The sequence below is a fragment of the Narcine bancroftii genome, chromosome 12 (assembly GCF_036971445.1).
Source record: "Narcine bancroftii isolate sNarBan1 chromosome 12, sNarBan1.hap1, whole genome shotgun sequence".
NCBI classification, from domain to species: Eukaryota; Metazoa; Chordata; class Chondrichthyes; order Torpediniformes; family Narcinidae; genus Narcine; species Narcine bancroftii.
In genome coordinates, this window is record NC_091480.1 from 62,661,607 (window position 1) to 62,681,808 (window position 20,202).

Here is a 20,202-nt window from a genome sequence, read left to right on the forward strand (position 1 = left end):
TTAAGAGAGTGACCTTTGTTATATATGAAAATTAAAATCTTTTCTGGGGGGGGGTGCTGGGTGGGGAGGAGTTACAGTCACTGCGAAATCAGTTGACGCTTGCGAGTGAATTCGCAAATCCAAATGGAGAGGGGAGATGTGGTTGCCCGACAAGGGATAAAGGGCAATTCAGGAAGGGGACGGGATAGTGGGGTTAAAGAAATTTTAGATAGGAGAATAAGGGAAATGTTTGATGTTTTAGAAATGTTGTCTTATAAAGTGTTCAAAACAAGAAAGCAGAAATGGATAAGAAGGAAAGGTGATGATGAGGAAACGAAAAGGAAAGATAAACAAAGTATGAAATGGCTATGTTGAACTATATGACTTTAAATATTAACGGTATACATAACCAAATCAAAAGGAAGAAACTGCTAAATTTACTGAAAAAAGAAAAAATTGATATAGCATTCGTGCAAGAAACACATTTAACTGAAATGGAGCACAAGAAATTAAAGAGAGATTGGATAAGACATGTAACAGCAGCGTCATATAATTCAAAAGCTAGAGGAGTAGCTATATTAATCAGTAAAAATGTACCAATCAAAATAGAAGAGGAAATAATAGATCCAGGAGGGAGATATGTAATGATAAAATGTCAGATATATTCGGAGTTTTGGAATTTACTCAATGTATATTCACCTAACGAAGAAGATCAAAAATTTATGCAAGATATTTTTTTGAAGATAGCAGACACGCAAGGGAACATACTAGTAGGAGGGGATTTCAACCTTAATTTGGATTCAAACATGGATAAAACTGGGGAAAAAATTAACAGAAAGAACAAAGTAACCAAATTTATAATTAAATCGATGCAAGAAATGCAACTTTTGGATATTTGGAGGAAACAACACCCAAAGGATAAGGAATATTCATATTATTCGGGTAGACATAAAACATACTCAAGAATAGACCTATTCCTGTTATCAGCTCGCATGTAAGACAGAGTAAGAAAAACAGAATATAAAGCTAGAATATTATCGGACCACTCACCCCTGATATTGACAATAGAGTTAGAGGACATCCCTCCAAGAATGTATAGATGGAGATTAAACTCCATGCTACTTAAAAGGCAGGATTTTAGAGAATTCATTGAAAGACAAATTAAAATGTACTTTGAAATAAATACGGAATCAGTGAAAGATAAGTTTATACTATGGGACGCAATGAAAGCGTTCATCAGAGGGCAAATAATAAGTTATGTAACCAAGATGAAGAAGGACTACAATCAGGAAACAGAGCAGTTGGAAAGGAAAATAGCAAATATAGAAAAAGAATTAGCAATGAAGGAAGACACAACTAAAAGAAGAAAATTGGCAGATAAAAAAATAAAATATGAAACACTACAAACATATAAGGTGGAGAAGAACATAATGAAGACAAAACAGAAATATTATGAACTAGGAGAAAAAACGCACAAAATTCTAGCATGGTAACTTAAGACAGAACAAACTAAGAGAATGGTATTGGCATCAAGGAAAAAAGACAAACAAATCACATATAATCCAACGGAGATTAATGAAAACTTTAGAGAATTCTATGAACAATTATACCAAACTGAAAACAAAGGGAAAGAAGACAAAATAGATGAATTTTTAACTAAAATTGAACTACCAAAATTACAAATAGAGGAACAAAATAAATTAACAGAACCACTTGAAATAGTAGAAATACAAGAGATAATAAAACAATTACCAAATAATAAAACACCAGGAGAGGATGGATTCCCAATAGAATTCTATAAAACATTTAAAGACTTATTAATTCCTCCCCTTCTGGAAGTAATCAACCAGATTGATAAAACACAAAGCATACCAGATTCATGCAAAACAGCAATAATTACAGTAATACCAAAGACAGGGAAAGATCTACTTGCACCAGCGTCATATAGAACAATACCTCTACTTAACACAGATTATAAGATAATAGCTAAACTATTAGCAAACAAACTATTAGCAAACAGAATGGCCGACTATGTACCAAAAATAGTAAATCTAGACCAAACTGGATTTATTAAAAAAAGACGAACAACAGCAATATTTGTAAATTTATTAACTTAATTCATGCAGTAGAAGGAAATAAAGCTCCAACAGTAGCAGTTGCTTTAGACACAGAGAAGGCCTTTGACAGAGTAGAATGGAATTATTTATTCAAAGTACTACAAAAATTCAGTTTACCAGAGAAATATATTAATTGGATTAAAGCATTATATAAGGGGCCATTGGCGAAAGTGACAGTAAATGGATATATATCAAAACAATTTAACTTAAGCAGATCAACAAGGCAGGGATACCCACTATCTCCTTTATTGTTCGCATTAGCCATAGAACCACTAGCAGAACTGATAAGAACAGAAAATAAAATAAAAGGGATAAAAATAAAAAAACAAGGAATATAAAATCAGTCTATTTGCAGATGACGTTATAATATACTTAGCAGAACCAGAAATATCAATAAAAGAATTACATAGGAAATTGAAGGAATATGGAGAAGTGTCAGGGTACAAGATTAACGCAAATAAAAGTGAAGCAATGCCAATGAATAATGCGGATTTCTCAAAATTTAAGAAAGAATCACCATTCAGATGGCAAATGCAAGCAATACGATACCTAGGTATACAAATAAATAAAAACCTCGGCCATCTATATAAACTCAATTATTATCCACTAATAAAAAAATTACAGGACGACTTAGAGCATTGGAAAGACTTACCACTAACACTAATAGGAAGGATAAACTGTATTAAAATGAACATTTTCCCAAGGATACAATACCTATTTCAGGCATTGCCAATACACTTGACGGAGAAATTATTCAAGGAGTTAAAAGAAAATAATAAGGAAATTTTTATGGAAATGGGGGAAACCGAGGATAGCACTAGATAAATTAACAGAATGGTATAAACAAGGAGGCTTACAACTGCCAAACTTTAAAAATTATTATAGAGCCGCACAATTAAGATACCTATCAGATTTTTATCAAACAAGGGAAAAGCCAGATTGGACTAGATTAGAACTAGATAAAATAGGGGAGAAGATACCCGAACATATATTATATAAATGGGATGAAAAATTGGTACAACGTAGGAATTCTCCAGTATTACATCATCTGCTCAATATTTGGAAGAAGATTCATGCAGAAAGGAATAAAACAAATTACCAACTACCCAAACTAATACTGACGCAAAATCAGATAATTCCTTTTACAATAGATAACCTTTCCTTTAGAGAATGGGAGAAAAAATGGATCAAAAGAATAGAAAATTGCTTTTCAGGAAATAAATTATTATCCTTTGAACAAATGAAGGATAAATATAATATCACTCACGATACAGTGTTGGCATACTACCAACTGAAATCCTACTTGAAGGACAAATTGGGAAGCAGTCTGAGGTTACCAGAGGGAAGTAATTTTGAATATGTAATTACAGACACAATGATAATCAAAAAATTTATAACAAACATGTATATTAAACTGCAAGAAAAGGAGAATGAGGAAACAAATGGTAAAACTAAACAAAAATGGGAACAAGATCTAAACATAAAGATAAAGAAGGAAACATGGGAGAAGTTATGCTCAGGAACTATGAGAAATACAATAAATACGAGGTTACGTATGATACAATATAACTGGATACACAGGCTATATATTACACCTCAAAAGTTAAATAAATGGGACCCAACAGTATCTGACAGATGTTTTCGCTGTAAAAATGAAATGGGAACAACAATTCATGCAATCTGGACATGTGAGAAAGTGGAAAAATTTTGTGAAGATCTAAACCAGATATTAAATAAAATCACAAAAAGCAATATACCAAAAAACCCAGAGATCTTCCTCCTAAGTAACATAAAAAACAAAGAATTTGGACTTGATTTGGATGGTGCACAAAAAAGATTTGTTAGGATAGCCCTAGCTGTAGCAAAAAAATGTATTATGTCAGCCTGGAAATTAGAAGATAACTTGAGAATACAACAATGGTATATAGAAATGAATAAATGTATTCCATTAGAAAAAATAACATATAATTTAAGAAATAATATTACAATATTTTAACAAATATGGGAGCCATACATGAAACACAATAGAGAAAACCTACCGGGGACATCTACCACCTAAAATGACAGAAGGAGAAGGGAATGAAAAGAATTGACTCAGTGGAATTTCTTGTTTATTTTTATTGAGTGACAACATTGTTTGACGGGTTTAATGTATCTTAGATCCTGAACTTTAAATGAATGGGAGGGGAGGTAGGGAGGGTGGGATGGGAAGAGGGAGGGGGGGGGGGGGAGAAAATGACACTGTATATATTTGAAAAGGAAAATATATGTATCTTGATCAATGTGGTTTATAGTGTGAAAAAAATAAAAAAAAATAAAAAAGCTGCAACTACGAAGTTTGGTTTATTGGATTAACAAGATAGTAATTCGGAAGATTGTCCTAATGTTTTCTTGAAGATGACACGTTTTGAAATTAGGATATATTAGAACTTGAAAAGTGCCATCTATACTCCCCTCACTCTTCTACGCTCCAAGGAATAAAGTCCTAACCTGTTTAATCTTTCCCTGTAACTCAACTCCTGAAAACCCGACAATATCCTAGTAAATCTTCTCTGCACTCTTTCAATCTTACTGACATCAAACCTGTAGTTAGGTGACCAGAACTGCACACAATTCTCCAAATTTGGCCTCACCAATGTCTTATACAACCTCTCCATAACATCCCAACTCCCATACTCAATATTTTGATTTAAGAAGGCCAAGATGCCAAAAGCTTTCTTTACAACCCTGTCTACCTGTGATGCCACTTTCAGGAAATTATGTATCTGTATTCCCAGATCCCTTTGCTCCTCCACACTCCTCTGTGCCCGACCATTTATTGTGTATGTCCTACCTTGGTTTGTCCTTCCAAAATGCAACACCACACACTTGTCTGCATTCAATTCCATCTGCCATTTTCTGGCCCATTTTTCCAGCTGGTCCTACATCGGTGAGACCAATCACAGATTAGGGACTGCTTCACCCACCACCTACACCGTGTGTGGGTCTAAACATGAGCTTCCTGTGGCTGAACATCTCATCTCCCCAACCATTCCTACAGTGACATGCCTGTCCTCGTCTCATCAACTGTTAGTGAGGCCACACGTAAACGTGAGGAACAACACGACATATTCCTCCTGGACAGCCTCAAACCTAACGGCACGGACATTGAATTTTTCTAATTTTAGGAAACCCCTACCCCCATCTGATTGCACTCTTTCTATCTCTTCTTCACCCACTTGTTTTACTCTCTACCTCCCCCCTTTCAGTTTTCTCCCTCTCTCCCTACCTGCCCTCTCAATTTTTAGCCTCTCCCCAGCTCATTTCTCCCTTTGTCTATCTAATTCCATTTCCTTTTCACTCTTGTCTTGATGAATAGTCCTGATCCAAAAGGCTGAGGGGAGTAAAACACAACAGTCTGCAGACGGTGATTGAAGTAACAAGTCAATGCTGGAGAAACTCAGCTGGTCAAATAGTGTACTTATGTAGCAAAGATAAAGATACATAACCAACATTTCAGGCTTGAGGCTTTTATCAAACTTTGATGAAGGCTTCAAGCCCGAAACATTGGTTATGTATCTTTATCTTTGCTACATTAAGTACACAGTCTGATCTCCTGAGTTTATCCAGCATTGTGCTTTTACTTGAGCCAAAAGATTGATTATCGATTTCTCTCCATAGAAACTGCTGAATTCTTCCAGCAATTTTTTGCCTGCTTTAGATTCCAGCATCTGCAGTTTTTGTGTTTTTCTTCAGTAAATCAAAACTGGTGGGCTAAGATCAATAAAGAATTTTGTTTTGCTCTTTGTTGCCCTTTAATGGGTCCTCCAGGAGTTGACAAAAACAAAATGTAGCCTGAAAGGGTTGAATACATACACTGATCTGTTGGAGCTTCTGAAATAATTGATTTTCTTGCATCAGGAGGCAGTTCATGGTATTTACTAGTTCTAAAGGCTGCTGATCAAACATGTTCTGCAACACAAAAATAAAGTATTGATTAAAATATTATTTAATACAGGCGATACAAGTAGCTGATAAACATTAATGGCATGGTTGGTGCAGCGGTTAGTTCAAGACCTTTACAGCGCCAGCGATCGGGACCCGTGTTCGAATCCCGCACTGTCTGTAAGGAGTTGGTATATCCTCCCCGTGTCTGCGTGGATTTTCCCCAGGGGCTCTGGTTTCCTCTCACCGTTCAAAACGAACCAGGGGTGTAGGTTAACTGGGTGCAATTGTGCGGCACGGACTCGTGGGCTGAAATGGCCTGTTACTGTGTTGTACGTCTAAATTTAGTTAAAAATTAAATTAAATCTTTTAAAAATTAAATTAAAACAAAGATATTAGCATTTCTGATGGATCAAAATGAGGCAGCGGCAGTCATCGGCTCTCAATGCAGTAATTTTCATATAGAATTTTTTTTTAATTCTAATTTCAACAGCCAATTCCCTCACCGGCATTACATATTGGGAACCACGATAAAGTGCAATCAATATTCAGGTCAAGTGGGTTGCAGCCTTTTCTACATTTTTGGCTAGAAGAGCTATCTTATTTAAATGGAAAGATTCTAATCCACCTACTTTAACTCAGTGGCTCTCTCAAATTATGTCATGTGCTTAGAGAAAGTTAGGAGTCGTACATTTGATACTGCTATTAAATTTGAAGAGACGGTGACCTTTTATAAATAATTTCCACATAACTTAGTATAATTATTTTCCCTTCTGGACTATTTGGAATTCTTTGCCAAAGAGCAATTTTTTTAAATTGCAAATGACTATCACAAGATCAGCTACAAGCATAACTGTTCTGCAGTTAAATGTTGACAGAACTTGACATTAGAATATCCTATTCATCTTGGAATGGAACCTTGTAGTACACTAAATAATTTGATCATCACTTTTGTTTAGTTCTGGTCACCTCATTACAGGAAGGATGTGGAAACTGTGGAGAGGGTGCAGAGGAGATTTACCAGGATGCTGCCTGGATTGGAAAATAAGTCTTATGAGGCGAGGTTAGCAGAGCTGGGTCTTTTCTCTTTGGAGAGAAGAAGGATGAGAGAAGACTTAATAGAGGTCTACCAGATTCTGAGAGGCGTAGATAGGGTGGAGAGCCAACATCTGTTTCCTAGGGCAGGAATAGCAAACACCAGGGGACATTTCTACAAAGTGATGGGAGGGAAGTTTAGGGGAGACATCAGGGGTGTTTTTTTTTAAATACACAGAGAGTTGTGGGGGCCTGGAATGCCTTGCCAGGTGTGGTTATGGAGGCTGAAACATTAGGGACATTTAAGAGACTCTTAAACAGGCACATGGATGAAAGAAAAATAGAGGGTTAGAAGGCAGGGAGGGTTTTAAATTTCTTTTAGAATGAATATATAGGTTGTGACAACATGCCGAAGGGACTGCTCTGTGCTGGAATGTTCCATGATCAACTATTGGTATCAATCCTTTACTTCTTAATAATGTTAAAATACAGATTAAGCAAGTGTCATCTTATTTGTATCCTGCACCATACCTTTAGGAAAGCAGCATATTCATTCAGCTTGCAGTTTACTGGATAGGACATACGACTTGATACTTTCTGTAATTCAGACACCATTGTATCCAATAGATTTCGAGCAAGGTTTTCACGTGAAGGATTTATGTTAACTGAGCTCCTAAAAAAAACATGAAATGTTTAACGCACGCACACAGACACACGCACCCACCCCACCCTTTTCTCTCCCCACCCCCCCATTTCACATCTAGTCAAGTAAAACAGGAGGTAAAATTCTATGTTCCCTGCATTGGATCTTTTGTTGGGAAGGATGGTCTATGCCTGTGGGTTTGGGGTTGGATTGCAATAATTCATTAATTTCAACTTTATTGTAAAGTTCCTGTTTGAGGTAGTTTTGTTTGGCTTGACAATCAGTGATTTTTAGACAAAACCCTGCCTTGGCCACAATGGTATGTAAATTTTTAAAAAAAACCTCTACCACTGAATATACAACAGGCTAAGGGTTATTTCAAAGCTTTATCCTGCAATCACCACTGAATTAGTGTCTATGTTTATACATATGGATGAAGTGCAAAAGAGCTATCAATGCTTGTGAGCATGTGCAAGAATTTGCACTTTTACAAAGAAGAGAGGAAATTGAAAATGTCCAGGCTTAACTTTTACAACTGGCATCAAAATGAACAAACAATCTATTGCAGGATCATTGAAGACTGAAATGTCCTATTCCTTTTCTACTTTGTTGTGGGAGTTTACAGTGAACAGGGATGCAGAAGTTAGTCCATAATCCCATTGTCACTCATCTTGATCATAACACATACATAGAAGGTGCCATGGAATTCCAGAGCTATGGTCCTGACCATTCTACTCATCATCTTATCATACTGACTTTACCAAAGCCTTCTTTTGATGTAGATAATTTTTCTTTTTTTTCTTTTCTTTGGCTTGGTTTCGCGGACGAAGATTTATGGAGGGGTAATGTCCACGTCAGCTGCAGGCTCGTTTGTGGCTGACAAGTCCGATGCAGGACAGGCTGACACGGTTGCAGCGGTTGCATGGGAAAATTGGTTGGTTGGGGTTGGGTTTTTCCTCCTTTGACTTTTGTCAGTGAGGTGGGCTCTGCAGTCTTCTTTAAAGGAGGTTGCTGCCCGCCGAACTGTGAGGCTGACTACGTGAGAATGCATTGGTGATTGCACACTGAACAAATGAAGGGTGGCATGGTTAGCGCAATACTGTTATAGCGCTAGTGATTGCGACCGGCGTTAGAATCCGGCGCTGTCTGTAAGGAGTTTGTACGTTCTCCCTGTGGGTTTCCTCTGGGGGCTCCAGTTTTCCCACCGTTCAAAAGCATATCAGGGTTGTAGGTCAATTGGATGTAATTGGGCAGCACGGGCTTGTGGACTGAAAGGCCCTGTTACCGTGCTGTTTGTCTAAATAAATAAATAGAACTAAATTAGACCACCTTATACAATGGAAGATTCTTCAGGGATGTCATCTCACAAGAAAAAGATAAATTACTATTCAATCAGCTTCACTGAATCATCAAAGAGACCAGTTAATAACCATCAGGGAAGAGAAATTTCATTTCAAAAAGGGTGCATAAAACAGATCGTTTTTCCTCACTTTGGTAAGGAAATGTGCATATCTGTTTAATCATTTTTAGTACAGTCATTCAGCAAATACAGCATTCACGCATCAAGAAAAATATATTAGTACACTAATCAGAACAGCAATTAACTGAATCAGAATTTCTTAAACAGAAAGTGGCTATTGTATTGGAAAGTTATGCTTTTTTGTATTCTAGTAAGCAACCCCACAGAGGACTATGGAAACCCCACAGAGTAACTGAGGGAAAAAATATAAATGCTGGAAATTTGAGATTGCCCCAGGAAAAAAAAGCTAGGAAAAACAAAAATGGAGAGGCAGCCTAAACCAACCATGGTTGTTGCTCTATCCATTCAGCAAGATAGTGCCTGACTTCAATGGGGAAACGTTTTCCATACAATTCCTGGAACTGAGGAAGGAACGATTGTTTCATTATCTCATTCCAGAAAGCCATTCTTTATCTTTGAGTAAGTACCTGAAATAGAAAATGGTAAAGGTTCCAATTATTGTCATGCAATACTACATTTAGAATGTAACATACATGAAATTCTTTAACTTTGTCTACTGTAAGGAAGACAGAGAGTGTCCATCACAGAAATGAGGTGTCAGCAAGGAACGAATTCGCGATCCCTGGTTTACAAGACCAGTGCTCTAACCACTGAGCTATTGAAGTCAAGTAATTTTATTTTTAAAACTGTCAATAAGCCAAGAAATTTACACTTGGGTAATATGCTCATAGTATATATTACAGCTATAAATGAGTTTACCAATCTGAATATTAATTTAGAACACCGTCTATCAGAAAACTCAGTCAATCAATGATTTTATAGAGAGTTGATCAGTCACACAATCCAGGATTGATTACCAGACGATGAAGAACGACGATTGCACATATAATTAACCATAATATTAAAGATAGAGAAAATTGCTCTGGTTAATATTTATTTTCCAATAAGTCTGATGGTGAAGAGAGATTGTGTTGCCTGGGACTATACTTGCTGGAATTAGAAGGATGACAGGGATTTGCGAAGTAGATTGAGGATGGAGATGAGGAGGAACTGTTTCTCCCAGAGAGTGGGGAATCTGTGGGATTCTCTGGGAGTAGATTTAGGAAGGAGATAAGCAGGAATTGCTTCTCCCAGAGAGTGACGAATCTGTGGAATTCTCTGTCCAAGGAAGCAATGGGAGCTGCCTCAATATATGCATTGAAGACACAGAAAGATAGATTTTTGAATAGTTGTACAATTAAGGGTTATGGGGAAGGGACGTGTAAGTGGAGCTAAGTCCATGGTCAGATCAGCTATGATCTTACTGAATGGGGAGCAGGCTTGTCGGGCTGAGAGCCAGAATGGGGAACAGGCTCAATGGGCCAAGTGGCCAAAATGGGGAAGAGACTCGATGGGTCGAATGGCAAACTCCTGCTTCTATTTCTTGTTCTTATGTAAACTTTAAAAGAAACACATTGGCTATTAAATACTACAGGATGTTCTGAAGATGAACAATACATTTTTTCTTTAGCTATATACATGGTGTGTAACTCATAACATTTGAGTTTGCTTACAATTCATTGATACTAAAAAAATCTGCGAACATCACAATTGTGTCATACAGCCACCAAATACAGTTAAACATTTTCTGAATAAAACCTAATGGCTGAAAAAATTGTCTGCAAAATCAAATTAATTCTTGGAAGTGTATATTACGATAACCATCATAGATCCTGTTTATTTAAATCAGGTAAAGGCTGATTTGCTAGTGTCAACATATGAAACTAACACAATGACCTCTAACAGTGAAAAGTGGATTAAATGAAATCAAATGAACTTTACTGTACATAAAACAAAATACTGTTTTACTGAGATAATTTGGGGAAGATTATTTTCTGAAATAAATAGAAATTACGTTTTTTTACATTTTCTTCAGAAATCTCTCGAGAAATCAAATCATAAAGCAATCAGCTACTTGCTACATCTTTGACAGACAACAGCAAACATGCTTGGATGCCACTTCTGTGAAATTCAATTGCTTATTCATGGACTGCAGATGACACGGGCCACAGTCTGAGGTGCTGCCGCCGCCAGTAGACATCGAGGAGCTAAGGCCTCTGTAAAGGCCTCTCAAACACTTGCAGTGTGGATCATCTAAAGAAGGCCACCTGGTGCCCTATACATAAAATGTGCTAACCCTACAAATATATAAACCTAATGACACTAGGAATCTACAGACTGGATGACACTATGAATTTCTTGCAATTATTTTTTACTCATAAAGTTTATTTTTTTTTAAAAAGGGACAGGGTAAGTAAAGGAGGGTTTACCTACAGATTACAGATTACAGATCATATGTTTGGCCTGGAAGTCAGCCTGAAGAAAACTGAGGTCCTCCATCAGCCAGCTCCCCACCATGACTACCAGCCCCCCCACATCTCCATCGGGCACACAAAACTCAAAACGGTCAACCAGTTTACCTATCTCGGCTGCACCATTTCATCAGATGCAAGGATCGACAACGAGATAGACAACAGACTCGCCAAGGCAAATAGCGCCTTTGGAAGACTACACAAAAGAGTCTGGAAAAACAATCAACTGAAAAACCTCACAAAGATAAGCGTATAGAGAGCCGTTGTCATACCCACACTCCTGTTCGGCTCCGAATCATGGGTCCTCTACCGGCATCACCTACAGCTCCTAGAACGCTTCCACCAGCGTTGTCTCCGCTCCATCCTCAACATTCATTGGAGCGCTTTCATCCCTAACGTCGAAGTACTCGAGATGGCAGAGGTCGACAGCATCGAGTCCACGCTGCTGAAGATCCAGCTGCGCTGGGTGGGTCACGTCTCCAGAATGGAGGACCATCGCCTTCCTAAGATCGTGTTATATGGCGAGCTCTCCACTGGCCACCGTGACAGAGGTGCACCAAAGAAAAGGTACAAGGACTGCCTAAAGAAATCTCTTGGTGCCTGCCACATTGACCACCGCCAGTGGGCTGATATCGCCTCAAACCGTGCATCTTGGCGCCTCACAGTTTGGCGGGCAGCAACCTCCTTTGAAGAAGACCGCAGAGCCCACCTCACTGACAAAAGGCAAAGGAGGAAAAACCCAACACCCAACCCCAACCCACCAATTTTCCCCTGCAACCGCTGCAACCGTGTCTGCCTGTCCCGCATCGGACTTGTCAGCCACCAACGAGCCTGCAGCTGACGTGGACATTTACCCCCTCCATAAATCTTTGTCCGCGAAGCCAAGCCAAAGAAGAAACAGATCATATCACAGAACATGATCAAATCAGAAGTATAAAATATCTTATGTAAAGAAAATATTTGTATAATTTTTGTATTCAACATTGATTTTGGAGATAGTATGAGTTATGACTTAATTGTTTAATTAATTATAATGATAGAATTTGATGCCCTGAACAAAGTAAGTTATATCACAATTATGGTTTTGCTTCTAATTTTCAGTTGATATGTGATATGTATATATGATTTGATTTATTATGTTATCATTAATTTACCTTGTGTAAAGGGTTTTTGTTAAACTCAATAAAAATATTCAAAAAGAAAAGGGACAGGTAAAGATATGGGACAAACCCAAGTAGGTTTATACTTCACTTCAGTGCCCCTTTGACAGTGATACGAAGAACAAATAAAAAGGAGTCCCTTGAGATATTTGATCGTAACACTTCCATCTACTTTTTCCAACACTACCACAAAATTGGGGGGGGGGAGCATGTACCTGGAGTCAGTGGAGGGCCTAAAGGCTTTGCTTCAGTGTTCATTAGGGAGGTGAATATGAGGACAGTATAAAACAAGGTTATGCGCTGAAGCATGTCAAGGTGAAGAAAGAGTGCTTCTTTCAAATACTCTTTTAATGTCAAGCCTCTTCCTAAAAATATTTGGAGACATAAATCCCTAGGACTGGGTGGGATATACCTCAGGTTACTACAGGAAGCAAGGGGAGAGAATGCTGGGGCAACTGTGATGATCTTTGCATCCTCCCTGGCCATAGGTGAGTTCCCTTGTTTAAGAACGATATTTGGGAGAATCCTGGGAATTATAGACCAGTGAGTCTTACGTCGGTGGTGGGAAAACTATTGGAGAGGATTCTTCATGAGTATATGGCGTCGTCTTCTCAGAGATAGTCAGCATGGCTTTTTAAGGGTTAGGTCGTGTCTCATGAGCCTAATTGAAGAAACTGATGTCCACCTAGCACTGTCTGTTGAAAGTTGAAACTGTGGTTATGGGACAAGGTGTATTTTGAGCCACCTTTTTACATTTTACCTGGTCGTGTGTAAAGGTAAGTCCATTCTGGTATGATAGCGCTGATATACTAACAAGAGTAACAGGAGTGTCTTTCCCATGCGTCCCAGAGTTGTACCTTATGGATGTGAGCTACAAACTGACTAAATTTCAAATTTGCTTTGTTAAAGGAGCTCTGGTTGTGGCTAAGAAGTATATGGCAATCACCTGGAAATCCGACTCTCCCCTTCTTATTGCTTGATGGGCCTCAGAGCTACATAGTTGTATACACATGGAGAAAATTACTTACAATTTAAAGAATAAATATGACACATTCATTAAGATATGGCAACCGTACTTGGATTATATAGGGGTCCAATTATAAATTTGACCCTTCAATGTATATGATATCCCCAAAAAAAATTATGAAAAATGAAAGCTCTGGCAGTATGTGAAGTTATATTTTTGTATTTGTGTGTGTGGGGGGGATGTTTTGCAGATAGTTAATATATTTGACGTGTATTAAAGTTTAAAAATTGTATGAATGTATTTATGGAAAATGAAAAATAAAATATTCTAAAAAAAAAAGAACAGACTATGAATAACTAATCCATCTGTGGGAAATGATATTGATCTATAAATATTTACATTCTTTATGTAGGGTGAAATGGGGACAAAGGTGCAGAAGATGAACTGAGGACTGGGACAGTACAGCCATGATGACCATGGTGAATGATGGGGCAAGCTTGAGAGTCAGGTAGCTGCACATATTTTCTTTTGCACAAGAATATAGCTGCCAAAACGACAACTTCATTGTCTGCAGCCTATTCTTGGCATCTCATAGCAAGGAAAGATAAGTTTTCAACACAATCGTTTCCATAAAGAAAAGATGCAAGGCACCCATAAGCACTCATGAAAAGTGAGTTTGATTGGCTCAGATGTGCATTAGAATCCTCAGAAGACTTGGACATTAATTTAATTATGTCACATTTATATGAATTATTACAAATATCAAAATCCCTTCCTTTGCTGAAAGCATAGACAAAGGTTTAAGCTGATGCTGTACCATCAGCTTTGCAGATCTTCAGGATGACATAGCTCATCTGTACTCCTCACAGCAGCCACACACATTCATTCATAGTTCCACTTGCGAACCTTGTATTACGGGGGAAGAGGGTTTATGTTCCTAAAAAGTGGACCATAACCCAATTTTATGTAACATGATGTTACGTCGTCAAATGTCTACAAATTTGCCAATCACACCACGGTTGCCAGCAGAATAACAGACAGCAATGAGGAAGCTGACAGGAATGAGATAAGATCAGCTAGTTGAGTGGTGTCACACCAACAACCTTGCACTCAACATTAGCAAAACCAAGGAGATGATTGTGGACTTCAGGAAGAAAACCAGAAAACACAAACCAGGCCTCATCAAGGGGACAGCTGTGGAGGGGGTCAAGAACTTCAAATTCCTGTGTGTCAACGTATCCTAAAGCCTCCATATTGGTGCAATCACAAAGAAAGCTTCGCTAGTGGCTATAAATTTTAAATTTAGACATATAGCACGGCAACAGGCCTCTTCAGCCCACAAGCCCAAGCCACCCAATTAACCCACAACCCCCAGTATGTTTTGAAGCCCACGCAAACACAGCGTTGGATTCGAACTCTGGTCCCGATCGCTGCCATTGTAACAGCGTTGCACTAACTGCTACACTAACCATGCCGCCCTATACTTTGAGGAATTTGAGGAGATTCAGTATGTTGAAAACTTCAACAGGTGTACAGTGGAGAGCATTCTGGCTGGTTGCATCACTGACTGGTACGGAGGTGCCAACACTTTAGGACAAGAATAAACTCCAAAGGGTTGTTAACTCAACCTGCGACATCATGGGCACCAGACATCTCTCCAACAAGGACATCTACAAGAGGCTGTGTCTTTAAAAAGCAGCCTCTATCCTCAAAGACCCCCCACCATCCAGGCCATGCCCTCTTCACTCTGCTACCATTGGGTAAAAGGTACAGGAGCCTGAAGACAAGCACCCAGCAGCACAAGATCAGCTTCTTCCCCTCCGCCATCAGATTCCTTAATAATCAATTCATCAGACACCACCTCACTTTGACTTTTTCTTGCACCATTTCTATTCATTTTTGTAAGGTGTTTTATATAAATGTTTACACTGTGATGCTGACACAAAAAAAATTTGTGACGTTCATTACAATAAATTTTGATTCTGTCTGTGCATGGATCAAGAAATTTGAATTGAAAAAACCTGATGTTGATTCATTTACTTCTTTTTACTCACATAAATTCTGTGAGAGTGAATTCTATTCCTTATCTCAAATTTTTGGGTCATGATTTGTGAATTCTGTAAATGTGATTTTCCATAACTCATTTTGGGATCACCTGTATTTCCAAAATGTTCATCCTTGATTTGACTGAAAATCTGAGTCAAACCCCTGGCATCCAGCACCTACGGGGATTGGTAGATGCCGGATAAGTGCATTTTCCGGTTGCTTGAGAATTACTCTTACAATGCCTAACTAATACACCTGCATTAAGAATAAACAGTTTAAAAGACAAAAGTACTACACTGTGCTTATAATGAACAAACTTCACTTGCATGAATATATTAACCTTAAACATTTTACTTTATTTTCAGTCACATTGTTTGAAAACACTTCACCATTGCTGCATCAGGTTCCTCCCCCTCCACGGAGCCGCCGAAAAACAAACAATAACATTATAATTAATCCCCTCTCCCCCACCCCCCCACCCCCCCACCCCCCCGCAAGTTTACAGATAAAACCTCTGACTGGGACGACTTATTAAGCAGGGATAAGGAGTCACTTTAAGAGAGTCACCCCAACAGCGAGTGGCTTCATCCTGAGCAACACCCCATTGTATTCAAACAAAACTTTATTCAAACAGCTGCTGTTTGAGTAAAGCACGGCCAAGGCATTCTGCCGACTAAATATTTATTTCTATCTTCACTCAAGGTTTATGCATTACTTCAAAGAGAATTTACTTTTACAATTTTAAACTTGTGTATTTTACCAATTTTTTTATCCTTATTTATTATAATTTTTAAAAATTTTCCTCAATTTTTTTGCTAGTTGCTTGAGACTGCCAATTTCTTGGATTCCAGATACCAATCGTTTAACTGTACTGGATGAACTAGTTCTTTACTGTGCCCTGCATACCAATGAGGTATTAATCAAGTTCAGACATGATGAGTAAAATTTTACAAGGTGCATTCTTTAATGAATCATATTTAGCACACACATGATTCAGCCTTTCGTTATGCTCTGCAGAGATTCTGCTTTCTATCCTCTTAAAAGTTAGTGCTTACAAAACTAATTTCATGATTGTGTCAACATTGTCAAAGCTAAATGTTTAAAATTAAAGATTATGATGTGCGCACTGAACTTAGGCAAAACCTAGTTCCATAGTTACACTATAACTATATTCTACAGTTTAAATTAAGTTGATACTTTTGCTCACACTTCAGAGTTGCAGTCATTTACATGGTGATGGGTGGGAAGTCTGCGATGTTCTATTGAGTGGATACTGGTCTATTTGAATGTTGCTTCACCATCAAATCCAGTGGCAGAGCAGAGACATGCTGAAGAGATGATGTGAATGTCCTGACTCACTTTCTTGCTCAGAAGGGTTGGAGAGTGGAGAGTGATAACGCTATTTCACTATGGTGTCTTCAATTATTTTGTGCTTTAGACTTAATTTTAAAATAACTCAAAGCTATATGAATAGATTTTAAATTCAATATTCTTTTATTGTCATGTATTAAAACAAAAGAAATGCAATACAGGTATTATACAAAATTTCCTTTAGTCTACCGTAAGTTGCCATTCGTGTTGCCCAGCACCCCTTACAGTAAGAGAAACAAAAGAGAGTCCCTTCAGAGTCAGTGAGTGTCTGTGGAGTCACCTCCAGCACTCCTGTGGCCTCTCCAACCACCACCCCCGCCCTATTCTATTCGTTAGCAGTCAGAGCTCCAGATCCAAAGCAGGAAGCCTTTAATGCCCAAAGCTCTTCTTGCCCTCAGCACCTCCTCACATTCCAGTTCCGGTGCCAGGTTCCCATAAGCCAGTCTCCAACAGCCCATAGCCTGTGGGGGATCCTTCACCCTCTAACCCCTTTGCTCGTCCACTGCTGTGGTCCCCATCTTGTAGAGTTGTCTCCTCTACTTCTCCTTTCTCCCTGTTTCTGGTGCCCTGTGCCAGTCCGCTGCTCACCTGCAATCTTCAGTACAGGTGCCACAATCTTGGGCTCAGACCTCACGATTGAAGGATTTTAGATAAAAACACCATCAGTTCCTTTTACAGTCCGTTTAAAGCCTGTACGGAGCTGTTGGCATTAGGACAAGGTGGTCGGACCCTGTGGTGAAGTGCTGCGCTCTGTTTTCTGCTCTCCCTGGATCCGTATTAGAAACAACGCTGTTGTTACAGCTTTTTTCCCCTATTGAAAATCATTGACTGTCAGTGACAGGGCTTTAGAAAATGACACCCAAGGTCTAAACGTTATTCAGATAAAAAAGTAAAACACAAAAGTTTGAAGCCACTTTTTGGGTTGAAGCCCTTTATCAAGGTACAAGCAGAATGTCGGCAGGTGCCCGAACAAAATGTTGGGGAGGGGTGGGGAGGGGAAGGAGCACAGCCCCACAGGCAGGTGGTAATAGGTGGATAAGGGAGGGATGGCACATCAGCAAACAGGGGGAGGAGAGATGGCTCTGTGAAGGGAGAGGAAAGGGGTGGAGAGCTGGAAGAAAGAAGAGAGGGAAAGGGAAGAGAAGGAGATCAGGGAGTGGGCTAGCAGAAACCGGAGAAGTCGATGTTAATGCCATCCAGTTGGAGAGTGCCCAGATGGAAAATCAAGCGTTGCTTCTTCAATTTATGGGTGGCCTTGGTTTGACAGTACAGGAAGCCATAGACAGACATCTCAGCGCAGGAGCGGGCGTGGAATTGAAGTAGTTGGCCACTGATGCGGACAGAATGAAGGTTGTTCAGAGTAAACACACCGAAATGCTGAAGGAACTCAACTGGTCTTTTCAACATCTATAGGAGACAAATTTCGGGCCTGAGCCCTTCTTCAAGGAAAATAAAATCAGAAAAGGCAGAAGCAGGATGTATCAGAAAGTCTCAGAATTCAAACAATAGGGGAGGAATCCAGACACGTGACTGTGGAAGTGAGTGTAGGCGAGAGCATGGTCGTAGAACTTGAGAGCAGCAGGCAGTACAGATGGAGGGGGGGGGGGAAGGGGGGGGAAGGCCCTGCATTAGGTTCTTGTGCTCTGTGGCCATCTCCTCTCCAATTTGGAGATCATGGGTGATCTACTGCCTCAGTGCAACTTTTCTGCATAAATCTTATATCCCTCGAATTCTTTCAATATCAAAAACCTATCAACCCATGTCTATAATTATTTTGCGACTCTGCAGCACTCGGGTAGAAAATTCCAGTGCTTCACCACTGGGTGAAGAGATTTCTCAGTGATGTATCGCCAAACCCTTATTCTAGTTTCAGGCTTGTCAGTAGAAACATCAACCCTACATCTACCCTGTTTAACCTTGTGAGAATTTTGTACATTTCAATGAGAACACCTCTTATTCTTCCAAATTCAAGACAGTCCTACTCAGCTTAATCTTCTGGTGTATAACAAACCTTCCATCCCATGAATCAATCTGATGAGCCATCTTTGCACTCTGTCTAACTCTTCCTTAGAGAGATTGCACCTGTACACAATCTTCTAGATGTGCTCTCTCCTCTAGCAGTAAATGCAAACATAGTATTTGCATTCCCAAATACTTGCTCAACCTGTATGTTCACTTCCAAAGATTTATGTACCTGGACACCCAGGTTCAAATGAACATCCAAGATTTTCAGTCTCTCATCATTAAAAAACAATCCAGCTATTTTTTTCTAACAAAGTGAAACTGCACAGATGACAAATTATTTACAATGGGGTTCATTCCAGGACTTACACCGTAAATTGAAATCATCGCAAGTTGGAACATTAGCACCCTCTACCTTTTATACAGCACAATTTAAATTGAAAAAAAAAACATTACTGCAATGCACCCTACCGGTTTTTAAAATTTAAATTTTAGATCAACACTGAAAACTTGGATGTGCAGGTCGCTGGAAAGAGGACCTGTGGTTGGGAGCTCGGGTGCCCTGGGCATCAGGAGCTCAGATGCGCCAGCGGCTGGGCAAAGCGTCACTGCACCGTGTATCTCAAGTGTGGGGAAACATCGGAACTCGAAATCGAAGGTACAGATTCTGACCATCGTTACTTCAAAATATTGTACGTTGGAACATCATAAGTCAGGATCTATCTGTAGTGCCATGCCTTCAGCAACTGAAACCATCAAATGAACAGTGCAAGGAGTAAGCTCCACCAATCCCCACTGTACCATGGCACCCATTAGTGCACCCACCAACAAAGCATAGAACTTAACACTTCTGCTTTGAGGTCTTGAATTTTGTATCTTCTTGAATCCCAGCTGTTTAACAAACACCTTTTATAACTGATGTGCAAAATTGTTTAAAAAAAAAATGTGATATTGTCCATTGCCAAATGTGTGAAACACAGAAATGTGGATCAATGGATTGTCATCAAGATATTGGCCTGAGCAGTAAAAACAACGAAATGCTGGAGGAAGTCAGGTCACACAGCGTTCATAGGAGGTAAAAATATACTGTAAAACCAACGTTTTGCCTTCATCAAGGTATGAACAAAACAGCCCATCCCAATAACTTAAATTTAAGTCTGCCCCACA

General features: G+C 39.0%; 1 protein-coding gene across 3 annotated transcripts in view; it reads right to left on the reverse strand.

The window, feature by feature from the left end:
- Positions 1 to 20,202, reverse strand: part of LOC138747304 (signal transducer and activator of transcription 5B-like) — a 215,210-nt gene that overhangs the window by 108,190 nt on the left and 86,818 nt on the right. For 2 of the 3 annotated variants that reach the window (XM_069906394.1, XM_069906395.1), the window contains exons 2-4: positions 9,503 to 9,645; positions 7,587 to 7,728; positions 5,952 to 6,047 (exon numbers count right to left, since the gene is read on the reverse strand). In XM_069906394.1, the coding sequence (XP_069762495.1) occupies positions 5,952 to 6,047; positions 7,587 to 7,728; positions 9,503 to 9,624 (360 nt within the window). In that variant the 5' untranslated portion in view covers positions 9,625 to 9,645. Of the gene's footprint in view, positions 1 to 4,929; positions 5,018 to 5,951; positions 6,048 to 7,586; positions 7,729 to 9,502; positions 9,646 to 20,202 lie in introns of those variants that run through there. The other variant, XM_069906397.1, reaches the window with a different exon arrangement.